Below are 13,012 nucleotides of genomic sequence, written 5' to 3'. Positions count from 1 at the left end.
AAAATGGCTGATTGTTGACCTTCTTAAATATATAGACTGGAATGTACATATATATTCAGCATTGTTGAATATGCAAAAGCATGCCTTTGTGTCAAAAAACATGCTTCTAACTCAAGCGATGCTGTTTGCGAATGTTTGTGGGAAATTTGGGAATCGTTGAACTGTGTCAGTAATGACCCTAGTTGGATTTTGGGAATCGCACCCCAGATCGATTGAGGCGTTTACACGAAGGCCTTTGAATCCGATTGGATTATTCGGTTGCACGTAAACGTAGCTCAACCTCAAGCGCCACATTTGGCCCCCGAGCCGGACTGAATTACAGCAATATCTTGCGGTTATTAGGAAGCGGGCTCCAGGAATGTGATGTCATCCCGCCCCCCTCGCGCTGGGAATGCCCTCTCCCTGGGTCTCTTCCTTTTCCCTGCTCTCGGTCCCAGCAGGATATTTTCTCGCATTCATTTTAATTTTAGGCAACATGAATGAGGGTAATCAAGCTGGAATGCAGTGAAGTCACACACACACTGACCGCATCCCAATTAAACGAGGCCGAGAGATCATTATTGACCTCCTGCCCACCCCCTCTTCCACTTTTCTTTTCTTCCTGTGTCCTCTCCTCCCCTTTCTGCGCGACACGTTAGGCCTGAATAGAAGCGCGGCGCATTGGAGCTGTGCGTTCAGTCGCACACACACGCATTTAGAGGGAAGCGTCCCCATGCTGTGTCACTGAAAACCCTCACAGTCTGCGCTGTCAATCAAACGCCGAGCGCCCTCCGTTCCGCCCGTATGCTGAACGTAAGGTATGACATCACCTCACGAGACAAACGCACGGTTATATCAAACGCTCCACCGCACCGGTCGCCGTCGCCAGAGAGATTCGTCAACTTAATGCTGTTTACAAGGCGTACAGTGAAAGAATAAAGAGAAGATCTTCAAACAGGCAGCGCTAAACGAGCGCAGATTTCTCAATGCTGCTTCCAGCATCTGCTTTCAGTTAGAGACGCAGTTGAGCCAGAGAGACGAAATAAGAGCGCTCTGTTTACTCTGATGAAACAACAGTGTCACTTTGAGCATCGAATGAGCGAAAATAAATTACAAAACAGAAATATTACACATTTACATGCGTTCATTCAGGAGATGAGGGACGTTGCATGTCCCCGTCCGGGAATCTTTTCAGAACGTTCTTCCAGTAATAGAATGTTTGTTGAAAGTTCTCTTTTTAAAATATATATATTTTTTAAATGTTACTAATTTCCGAACGTTCGGAAAACATTTAAAAGTAACATTTTACCAGCTGATTCAATGGAATATTCCCTTAACGTTAAACCATAAAACAAACCTAAACACTAAAAAACTGGATATTTTAAACGTTCAGAGAACATTTAGAAATAATGCTTTAAAAAATGAATGAGATTGTTAGCAAAATGTTCTTGGAACATATTTTGTTTCTATTTATCTCTCTGATGCTCTCAGAAGTTTGGCTAGCATTCTTGTTATAAACAAATGTTCTTCCAGTAACATTAATAGAACGTTTTCTGGTCTTTAATAATGTTCCTAAAATGTTAGCACAAAAACATTATCTAAACGTCATTCATTAAACGGTTAGTTGGATGTTCATCTAACGTTTTTTAAATGTTACCACATGTTTGAGAACGTTCAGAGGACGTTCAAAAGTAACATTCCCATGTTTGAAAAATGATACAATGGAATGTTCCCTTAACGTTCTCAAAACCAATAAAAAACGTTTCTAAAACATTTTAAAAACTGCACGTTTTGAACATTCCGAGAAATAACGTTTTTGTAACTTAATGGGGACGTTAGCAGAAACATTCTTGGAATATATTTTATCTTCTATATCAGGTATTTGAAGTGTTTGAGTTTTATTAAGTCTTAAATGTTAAATTATTTAAGTCAGTTTGAGTTAATGATGAAGTAAAAGGATGTATTTTTTAACCAAAGTGGTCTGCAATAACTAATGAGCTTTTAGTTTACATTTTTGTTTGTAACACTTTCTAACATTTATTATCAGATCACTGATTGAAACTGTATAGCATCATGATTATATATGCACCAAAATTTCAGGACTGTTTGAGTGAACATGAGCTGATGAAGTGTTTGTGAGAGTTCCAGCGCAGCGTCAGTGAGCCGCTCTCGCTAGCGCCCTCTAGCGGTCAAAATGCGGCTCGACACCGGCAGCTGAACCGCAGAACCACAGAACCGCAGCCAGACAGTCTGCCACCGATCCACAGACTGCTGGGGCCCTGCTTTACATGCCTCACACTCCTCATGTCATGAAGCCCACAGCTCACAGAGGGATATCCCTCCAGCCTCTGCAATCCACCACAGACAGCTTGAGAACAGAAAGAAACGCTTAAAATAACACGCTCATTAATAATATTAACAGATAATGCTGCATCTTTTGAGCATTGTTGAAGAGTGGTCAAAAGATGAATTCATGTGCATGCAAATATTTCAACAGCTCATATTTTATAGAAAGCACAATTTGGGTTTTTAAAGCTCAGCTCAGCTGTTTGAGAGATCACCTGTGAGTTGCTCGGCTGATAGTGATGGAGTGCTGAATTTGTGCATCAGAGCTGGAGCTCTGGCACCGTGAGAGGTGACACGTCTCTATATGTGGCCCGTTTAAACACTTAATTGCGGCCGTTTATTTGGTGACCCCGAGAGTTCATGCGCGTTGGTTCCTGCCAGTGGCAAGAGCAAAGGTCGAAGCCGAATCCACAAACCTCCACACAAACCAGAGGCGCTTTAATGGACCAATTATTGGATTCCTAAGCACTTCACTTTGTTTTTCTTTTTCCTTGGGAAAAGTGATGTCGCCTGTGTGTGTGTGTGTGGCTCAACTCCTAAAAAATGGCTTTATTGAGGGGAAAGAAAAGCATTAAAATGATTATTCGTTAAAATGCACAATATGCATCATGTGCCAATATGTGCAAAAGCCCCAGATGACTGATGCATCCAGTAAAGAGTGTAATTTGAATGTGGTATGAATGAATTATAAGGTTTCCACTTGAACATTATTTATGCAAGACGATGTAACCGTTCATAATAGGTGGGTTAAGTGTCACGGAATGTGCAAGATATGGAAAATCCCAAATGTGTGTTTTCTGCTTGCTGTTCTGTGATAAATCTAGAGCTGTTGTGGTGGGATGTGAGTTGGGAGGGGGGTCTCATTGTATGTGTGTGTGTGTGTGTGTGTGTGTGTTCTGCTGTCAGTCAGACTAAGGGTTCTTGGTGAGCTGGCCCCGCGCGCTCATGGAGCCGACGGGGGGAGGAGGGAAGGGGTGGGGATATTTAACTTGGGAAAGAGAGGAGTTCTCCTCCAGACGCGCTCATTCTCCTCTGTCCCAGATCAGGACCAGGCGAGTATTTCTTTTTTTTCCCCCCGGACGGCTCTGTGGAGAAGGGATTTCTGACACAGCGGGGATATGAAGGCACCGAGGCTGGAGAACATGCAGCAGACGTTCGCGGAAACGTGTCGAGGAGTCTGATTTTATTTCGGACGTGCGGAACGAGACGCGTTCGAGGTTCCGTTCGAGAGGAGTTCTGCAGGATCTGTGGAGAGACTAAGCGGCTCTCGTCCCGGTTCAGCAGCAACAGCGCCGGTTCGGCGGGACGGGCTGGAGCCTGTGCGCTCAGAGAGAGAGGGAGAGAGAGCGAGAGAGAGAGTGCGTAAAAATAACATTGGCTAAGACGCGCTCCATTCCGCGGGCGCGCTGACATTTCAAACGCCAGTTTGGGTGGCACCCGGCAACAGAACCCGAGCAGGCAGTGGAAACGGTGCCATCCCATCCTATTCCCGTTGCCATGGTGACCCGCCGCCGACAGCTTCGCTAGAGGAAAGTCCGATGCGGATACGATTCGTGTAGCGCACTTGGCACGCCTCACCTGAGCGAGTATCCCTGCGAAAAACAGCCCATGTCCCATGTCATTCCGGGCCACGCGGCCGTCTATTAAAAGATCTCGCTATTTATGCGCGGGTGTGTGAGGGCGCAGTGAGGGCCAACTCCACTCCGTTGACAGACAGAAAACGAGTCATGGGCAGCATCACCCTGCTGCTCCTGCTCCTGTGCGCGCACGGCGCCGCGGCCCAGCACTACCTGCGCCTGAGGCCCTCGCCCAGCGAGCACCTGCCCGTCCCGGGCCTCATCGAGGACCCCGACCCGGAGAACGACCCGCGCGAGCAGGACCTCTCGGAGAAGGCGCTGCGCAAGAAGCTGGGCAGCCACTTTGACCCCGGCTTCATGTCCATCCACCTGCCCGCGCAGCTCAACGCCAGCGCGCCGCCGGAGCTGCCGCGCCTGCCCATGCCCGCCGACCTCAAGAAGCTCAACCTGACGGAGACGCCGTACGGCCGGCGCGTCAAGGTGGGCAAGAAGGCGCGGCGGAAGTTCCTGCAGTGGCTGTGGATGTACACGCACTGCCCGGTGCTGTACACCTGGAAGGACCTGGGCGTGCGCTTCTGGCCGCGCTACATCAAGGAGGGCAACTGCTTCAGCGAGCGCTCTTGCTCCTTCCCCGAGGGCATGTCCTGCAAGCCGGTCAAGTCGGTGACCAAGACCTTCCTGCGGTGGTACTGCCAGGGCTTCCTGCGGCAGAAGTACTGCACGTGGATATCGGTGCAGTACCCCATCATCTCCGAGTGCAAGTGCTCCTGCTGAGAGAGAGAAAGAGAGAGAGAGGGGGAGAGGGCTTACCGATTATGAATGATTGCACTGTTTACCCACGGACAGGGACGTGTGGCGCCACATAGCGAATCTATTTTTTTATACGTATATATATAGCTTTTTAATTCGAAATATATGACAGCATATGTACATATTTAAGTGAGAAGATGACGATGACGACGATGAAGAATGCAGCTATTTTTGTTAAAGGATCAGGACCATATTCTCACGAGAGGAGCACTTCGGCTCGTGGTTATTTTTATGAGATTATCGCCAAGACGCGAGAGAGAAGTTCACTTTCCTCATTCGAACTCTATTTATAGAGACTGAAGAACACTATGCCTAGAGGTTTTGTACAAATATTAATATCGATGATGATGATGATGATTTGAAAAAAAAAAAAAGGCTGGGCTGAAAATTATACACGTGAACCCAGCTTCATATAGTATTTTAGTAAAAAACAAAAAAAGTGTATGTTTTATTTATTGTTTTAACGGTTGTGAGTATAGATAAAGAGATAAAGAGAATAGAATATACCAGAAATTCTACTTGAAAGTTCTAAAAATGAATTTAAGAGAATATTAATATTAATAATAATAATGAGAAGAAGAAAAAAACATGTCAGTGTAAATGCCATGGTTTTAGCAATAAAATCTGTTCAACTCGGACACGAAGGATCTGAGAAATATGTCTTATGTCAGATGTTCTTTGCATTTCTTTAGACGAACATTTTGTGCTCTTTCTGAATGAGATCTGGGCCTTTCTGCGTGCTTTTTGTGTGGAAATACTCTACGGGGAGCGCTTGGAAACGTCGTGCGTAAAAGCGCGCCGATGTTAACACAGCGCTAAAATATGATGCAGCCATTTTCAAACACTGTCATTGGTGAAATAGAGCAGGGAGAGCCAGCAGCTCCTGGCGTACTGCTTCTGGAAAGGGAAAGGGAAGGGGGGAGAAAAAAAAGTCTGAGAGACAGAAATCTGAGCCCGATTCTTGTCCAAAAGTCTCGGCGTGAGAAACACTGCAACCCTCTACAATGCCTGTGAACTGATGCTGACGGTACCAGACTGTTAATTAGTCAGCAAACATGCCGTCTGCGAGTTCGAAAGATGCGAGACTCGTAAAAAAAAACAAAAAAAAAAAAAACTGCGTGCGACTTCGCACGCCTGTCATCTCGGCGCGGATCACAAGAGAGTGAAAGTGCATGTGTGTGCGTGTTCTCTCCGAGGTTATTGTGACAGATACACTACTGGTGCTGTGTTTTGGCGCAGGGTGGGGGCAGTTGTCAGCTCTGTTTCTTGATGATGTCTAGAGCTTTTTGGAGGAGGCTGAGAGTGTGTTCGAGTGTGTGCATGCGTGCGTGTGTGTGTGTGTGACGCGCCGGCGCCACTCGGCCGCGCACTCTGGCGAGCGCAGAATAGATTGAACAGTAACCCTTTCAGCCTGTGTGTGTGAAAGCCAATCCCCGACAAACTAGCCCTCAAAACACACAGCCGTCAGACTGGCGGAGCACTTCAGCCTTCTGCGAGGAGGGGTGGGGGGGGCGGTGTATTCATCATTAAAAATATGACCCAAGCTGGAGTGAATCAGGGAGTTCTTTGAGACCAAAGTTAAACACAATGTTTTCTGTCCTTGGCAGAGGCCAATGAGATACCAAATGTAGTAAACGCTCCAATTTGCAGTGTGCATGGAGACTGCGCTCGCAAAACAAAAGCAAAACAGCTCACTTATCGGGATGAATTACAGCCCGGAGAGGGAAACCGATGAAGACGTTTAATAATCGATCATCTGCGTGTCTCTAAATAGTGGCTCCGGTGGCCCCGTGTAGTAGCCTTTCATTTGATTTGTCATATGTTTTGCTGGAGTGTGTGTGTGTGTGTGTGTGCGTGTGTGTGTGGGAGACGCTTCCATTAGTCTTGCGGGTGACTGTTGGACCACCAACAGTTGCCTTAACTCATGATGTGTGAGTGTGTGTGTGTGCGGTTACTACAGTCTTTGTGACTCAAAGTATATGCATGTGTTTGAGTCCCCAATCCCAAAATCTGCTTCTGTTTAATCGCTGCTCGTGAGTTCAAGCGCTATTCGGCGTTATTTGCTCTTAATAAAACGTCTGATGCAGCGCTGAGGATGTTGGACACATCACATGATGTAATGCTGCTATCTTTCTTTCATTATCCATCCAAGAGACGTGGTACAAAGGTAAGATGCCACTTGGATCTTGTTCAAATCAGGTTTTGAAGATAAACTTCAGATGTGAACATGCTTATTTAAAATGTCTGAATGCCTTTGCATTAGATGCACAACAACAAAGCAAGTGTCATTTTTTGCAATTGAAGACTTAACAAGCAAGTTGTCACCGGTGCCTTTTCAAAAGTTACCATTTAGGCACTAATATGTACACTTTAGATACAAACATGTACATTTGAGATACTAAATGCACTCCTTAGGAGTAAATAAGTGTACTTTTAAAAAGGTACTGCCATACTGACAGCTTTTGGACCTTTTGCTCTAAGAGAGAATTGGAGGAGAACAGATTTCAGCTGATTCAAACGGGACGAAATTTATATTTAAGCTTATTTAATGACATTCAGACTTTAAGTGTCACTTATGTGTCTCTGGGCTGCTTGAGATCAGGTGTTTCAGCTACAGGTGAAACTCTTTCAAAGCTTTATTCCCTTGTAGGCTATTGCAGTATTGACAAAGCGTCGAAGCACTTACTCAGCCCACAAACAGGTTAGCACAAATGCTGTTTAGACTGATGGTGATGCTCTCAGATCCGCTCTGGAGAGTGCTTTCCTTGTTTATTCAGGCTATAATGAGGACTGATCCGTCAAGAGGATGAGAGACCGCAGGAATCAGTGTGCAGACTCTCTCTGTCACACTTTCTGTGTGCACTTTCTGGCGATATCACCAGGGCGTAAATATAATAAAGCACTTTTTGAGTCATCTGCAGATGGGATGTCTCAATGCTCTAGTGCTGACACAGTATTTGACAGATTTTAGATATTTTGTGGGGACTGTTTGTGGTAGTCAGGAGTAAAATGTACATTTTTTGGTGCACAAAAAGCTTATACACTCTTCATGCTTCACGATGCCATGGAAGAACCTTTTTGTCTAAATGGTTCCATAAAGAACCTTTAACATCCGAAGAACCTTGCTGTTTCACAAAAGGTTCTTTGTGACGAAAAACGGTTCTTCAGATTATAAAAACGTAAGAAAGAGATGGTTATGGCATCGCTGTGAAGAACCTTTTAAAGCTCCTTTATTTTTAAGAGTGTACTACCGTTTAAAAATTTTAAAAATACTACTATTCATGAAGGATGCATAAAATTGATCAAAAGTGACAGTGCAGACATTTATAATGTAAAAAAAAAAGTATATAAAAATGATTTCTGAAGGATCATGTGACACCTAAGACTGGAGTAATGATGCTGAAAATTCAGCTTTGCACCACAGGAATAAATTACATTTTAAAAGATATTCACATAGAAAATGGTTATTTGAAAAAGTAATAAGATTTCATATTTTTACAGCATTTTTGATCAAATAAATGCAGCCTTCGCGAGGATAAAAGACTTAATAATAATAATAAAAAAACAATCTTACAAATCTAAACATTTGTACAGCACTGTACATGGGATATCTGCAAATAGAAATAGGTGAAAATGTCTATTTATTAAGCTTTTTATCCCAAATACGATCACTTTATATTATTCATTTTATTCAGTTGTGTGTGTGGTTTCTTATATATCTGTCACTTTTCTTAAATAATGTCTAACATACGGAGTAAACATTCTAAAATTTGTGCTTCTAATGTTAAAAAGCCTAAAGTGTTACTTATTTGTGCAAAGCACCATCTTCCCTGACTTATTTGATGCTTCTTTATTCATCTGCCATTTGGACTTTTCAGAAAACTCCACTTCCCAGAATCCCGCGCGTGTCCGGATCTCCACGGCAACCAGAATCGACTGTCCACACGTGTGACTCAAACGTCCCTTAAACGATTCAAATGTTTAATTTGCTCTCAATTCTTCAGGCTTATTGGTTGTCATAGTGGCCGTCTGTTTTCTTCATGATTCATTAGGAATATAATGTTGATAGAAATCTATCGGCACAATCACGTCAGTTTGCATTTTCTTGTTATTTATGTAGCTGTGAGAATTATAGCTCCTAATTAGATTTTATGCACGCATGAATCATATACTACTGTATGAGGAGAGAATTTATCAGGCTGCACTGCCCCCTACTGACTAACACATGCCATGCAATTTAATAAACACTAGAAGTGATCACTTCACCATACAGACTGTTGGAAAAAACACGACTCATAAGATACAACAGCAAAAACAAAATTTTGTAAGCTACTACTTGAGTATAACAAGATCCTTAATTTTCAGGTTTAATAGTGGCCGTATATAAACCCCTCACTGAAAGGAATTTAAATAATAGTATATAAATCAGATAAAAAGAATAATAAACAGGGTTGAAACAGGGTTCACATCACAACATAAAACTTGCAACAAGACGTTAACAAGATGCAAACGTTTAACTGAATTTATATCCTCATATATTAATGCATCAATAATTATTCATGAAATTTAAATTAGTTTCCTCACACATTCATTTATATTCCAAATGTGTTAATTTCCACACTTCTGCTAAATTGTTATACTAATTAAGTTTATTGAAGTTTAAAATGACATCATTAATTATTTAAACACTCTCTATATTCCATAATTTAGCTAGGGCTTTTTGGACACACATTAACTAATCTTTTTCTTATTGTAAATACAAACAAATAGTAAATATTATAATATATATTCATGCTATATATATTAGCTCATCATTATCTGTATTTATTTATTTATTTTTTAACCATTGTACAATGCAGTTGTATTTTAATTAATGAAATGTATAAAACATATAAACATACAAAACATATTAGACAATTTTTACCAACATATTTTAAGGTTTTTTAGGTTTATGATAATGGCCAAAAATATATTTACTAAAATATGTCTTAAAATATATTTACTGTACATAAATATATTTTCTACCATTATATTCTGGCCCTTTTTTGGTATATGTTTGAAAATATATTTTAAAAATATAAATATATTTTTAAAAGCATTTAACTATATAATTTGTCCTATATATTTAAATCCAAGAAAATATATTCACATGTCATTTGAAGAAACACTTTATCTGTTGTCTGTGATGTGAACATATAACCCATTTGAATATAATTAAGCAAGAAACATATTTTACAATGTTCTAAATTAATAAATACATTAAACATTATTAAATCATTATAAATCTTGATAGGTTACTCACATTTGCATTAAGCCTATATGTCAGCTACTGTAAGATCGCAAATATATTTTCTTATTTTTTGCCCCTGAAATACGTTTTTAAAATATTTTGGTACAGACATTCGTTACGTAAGGATAAAAAGATATCTTATGTAATACATATTTTTTTTGCTTTTGCCGAAATTTTAATATTCATAAACGTACATTTTTCAAAATTCCCCCACAATTAGTTTTTAAAGAGGAATCTGTAATATATTTGGAGACATTAGGAGAGATGAAAAGCCCCAAAGCAAGATATTTGTATATTTTATTAGCGAATTTTGGTTTCATGTGAAAACCTCCTACTCCCCTACTTGTTTTTATTTTATTATATTTTTTATTTTTAGATTTAATTTGTGATAGTGGAATGTAAATTGAGTGTCATGTAAATTTCCATGTTATGAATGCCTTTCTGTGTTATTGTTCCAGCAGTAATTTAAAAAAAAAAAATATATATATTTCTTACTGTGTATTTAGCATATATTTAAAATATATTTTCCCCACAATTTATTTTATTTATTTTAATGTTTTTATTTTACTTTGTGGGTTTACTGTTTATATATTTATTTGATTAATTAATGAATTTATGTGCTGCATGGGTAACTATAAACAAATATTTTAAAATGACCAATATTCTGAAAATTTAGTTTGAAAAGCAGATTTCATGAAAATCCCACAGGTGTTTGAAACCACCGCACGAGACACTGCTAGAGAAAACATTTGTGCAATTGAACCAACTTAAAACCTTAAATACACCCCTTGTGACAACTAGCCCCGGCCTCCTCTATAATTTAGTCAAATATCTACTGCTCTGGTGTTAACTGTTTTACTACACCAAAATTGCCATTTCCCCTCCCGCAGAGATAATTAAAGGTTAACCTATACATGTGGAACTTCATCTTGAGGTGCAAGTGTGCTACACGGACAGCAGGTGGCGCAATTCACTCACATATCTCTTGCACACAGTTGTCTCTCTCACACACTCATGTGAGTGGAGTTTCCAAAGTAGCACAAACAGACAGTTCTGAAAGCTTCGTATGCATGTGTGAATGTGTGGAGGCGGGAGGAGACGGCTGCTTCTGTCTCTTTTATTTCTTGACCTCTCACGCAGTGTGACACACACTCATCAGAGTAAAACGGTGCCATAAATACCACAGGAATGTTGAGCGGCTTACACAGGCCTGAGAAACTCCCCCACACATCAACACACATGCATGGATATCATTCATTGAGAAATTACTTTATTTAACAGCACATTATGGAAAACGCTAGGATTTTGCGGCAGCCGCATGCGTGATCCTAAATCTTTTGAGTCTGTGGCGCTACCAGTCACCGTAAAACCGACAGCAGGAATCTGTTTGCCACACAGTGGCTGTAAACCGTCCTCTGCTATTTATTGTGTTACAGCATGAAAGCCTAATGATTTCACTAGGAGTTTTCCCACTCGCCAACATCAATGCTACCGTACAAGAAAAAACTTAGGTCAAAAACAAAGTAATTGAATGTGAATAAGTCAATTCCACAGATGCTTAGTTGGACTGAGTTGAGTCTGGGCCTCTCCAGGGCATTAACCTTCTGGTCTGAAGCCACTTCAGTGTGGTTTTGGCTGTATGTTTTGGTTTACTGTTGTGTTGAAAGGCGAATCATCCTCCAGCTCCCAGCGCTCAGCACGCTTTCCTCAGCCTTTTTTTTTTTTTTTTTAATTTCAGTTCCAATCATTTTTTCTTCTTTCTTTAAAAGTTTTCCAGTCTTTGCCGCAGAGAAATATCAACAGAACCGCGATGCTTTGCTGTAGAGATGGTGTGGTGTGAGTAATGCACTGTAATGTGAGGTTTGTAGGCTTATTACATTATTAGGCTATTTAAGTCTCCCATTCAGTAAAAAAAAAAAAAAAAAAAAAATGTACTTTTTAATTCAAGTCAGATTTATTAAAAGAAAAATTTGGTCATTTCATGCATATTCATTTTTTAATGTTTTTTTTAAAGAACTCGCTTCTCCTCACCAAGCTTGGGTTTATTTGATCCAATAAAGCAAAAGCAGAAATATTGTGAAATATTTTTACTATTTAAAATATCTGTTTATCATTTAAATATATTTTAAAATGTAATTTATTCCTGTGTTCAAAGCTAAATTTTCAGCATCATTACTCCAGTCTTCAGTGTCACATGATCCTTCAGAGAAACATTTATTATTATTATTATCATCAATATTTACAACAGTTGAGTATATATATTTTTCAGGATTCTTTGATGAATAGAAAGATCCAAAGATCAGCATTCTCTGAAATAAAAAGCTTTTGTAACATTATACAATATTCAAAGCTTATAGTTCATATAATAATTTTAGAAATTAATACTTTTATTTAGCAAGGATGCTTTAAATTGTTCAAAAGTGATGATAAAGACATTTATAATGTAACAAAAGGTTTTCTTCTGAACTTTCTATTCATCAATGAAACCTGAAAAAACATTAAAAATCTTACTGTTCAAAAAACTTTTGACCGGTAGTGTATATAACGCAAGTAAAATGTCTATTTTAATATTTCAAATAACTTTTGTGAATCTAAAATGTCAAAATATGGGTGAAATAATGTTCCATCATCATTCAGAAAATCATACATTTATGTAAAATGAAACAACATACACTGTAAAAAAACAAAAAACACAATTTGTTGAATTCAATCAACTCAAATAAGTTTAGTCAACTTGAAATGTTAAGTTGTACTAAGTAACAACTTAGATATTTGTGTTTGTTAAACTTAAAAGCTGGGTAAGCAACCCAGCTGCCTTAAAATTTTGAGTTGAATCAACTCAAATATCTAAGTTGTCACTTAGCATAACTTAACATTTCAAGTTAAATAAACTTTTTTGGAGTTGACTGAACTTAACATTTTAAGGCAGCCAGGTAACAAATTATTTTAAGTTGACTTAACAAATTGTTTTTTACAGTGTACTTTTTTTAAATTCTGTACTTATTAAAAT

At 39.6% G+C, this 13,012-nt stretch overlaps 1 protein-coding gene across 1 annotated transcript; it reads left to right on the top strand.

Moving 5' to 3' along the window:
- Positions 1-2,543: 2,543 nt before the first annotated feature.
- On the top strand, positions 2,544-5,352 carry nog2 (noggin 2). The gene has a single exon (XM_051097673.1). The coding sequence runs from the start codon at positions 4,053-4,055 to the stop codon at positions 4,674-4,676; it is 624 nt and encodes a 207-aa protein (XP_050953630.1). The 5' UTR covers positions 2,544-4,052; the 3' UTR covers positions 4,677-5,352.
- The last annotated feature ends 7,660 nt before the right edge of the window (positions 5,353-13,012 follow it).

Source organism: Labeo rohita, chromosome 24, assembly GCF_022985175.1.
Source record: "Labeo rohita strain BAU-BD-2019 chromosome 24, IGBB_LRoh.1.0, whole genome shotgun sequence".
Taxonomy (NCBI): domain Eukaryota; kingdom Metazoa; phylum Chordata; class Actinopteri; order Cypriniformes; family Cyprinidae; genus Labeo; species Labeo rohita.
The sequence above is the reverse complement of the archived record's forward strand: the minus strand, read 5'-3'. Positions and strand labels throughout refer to the sequence as shown.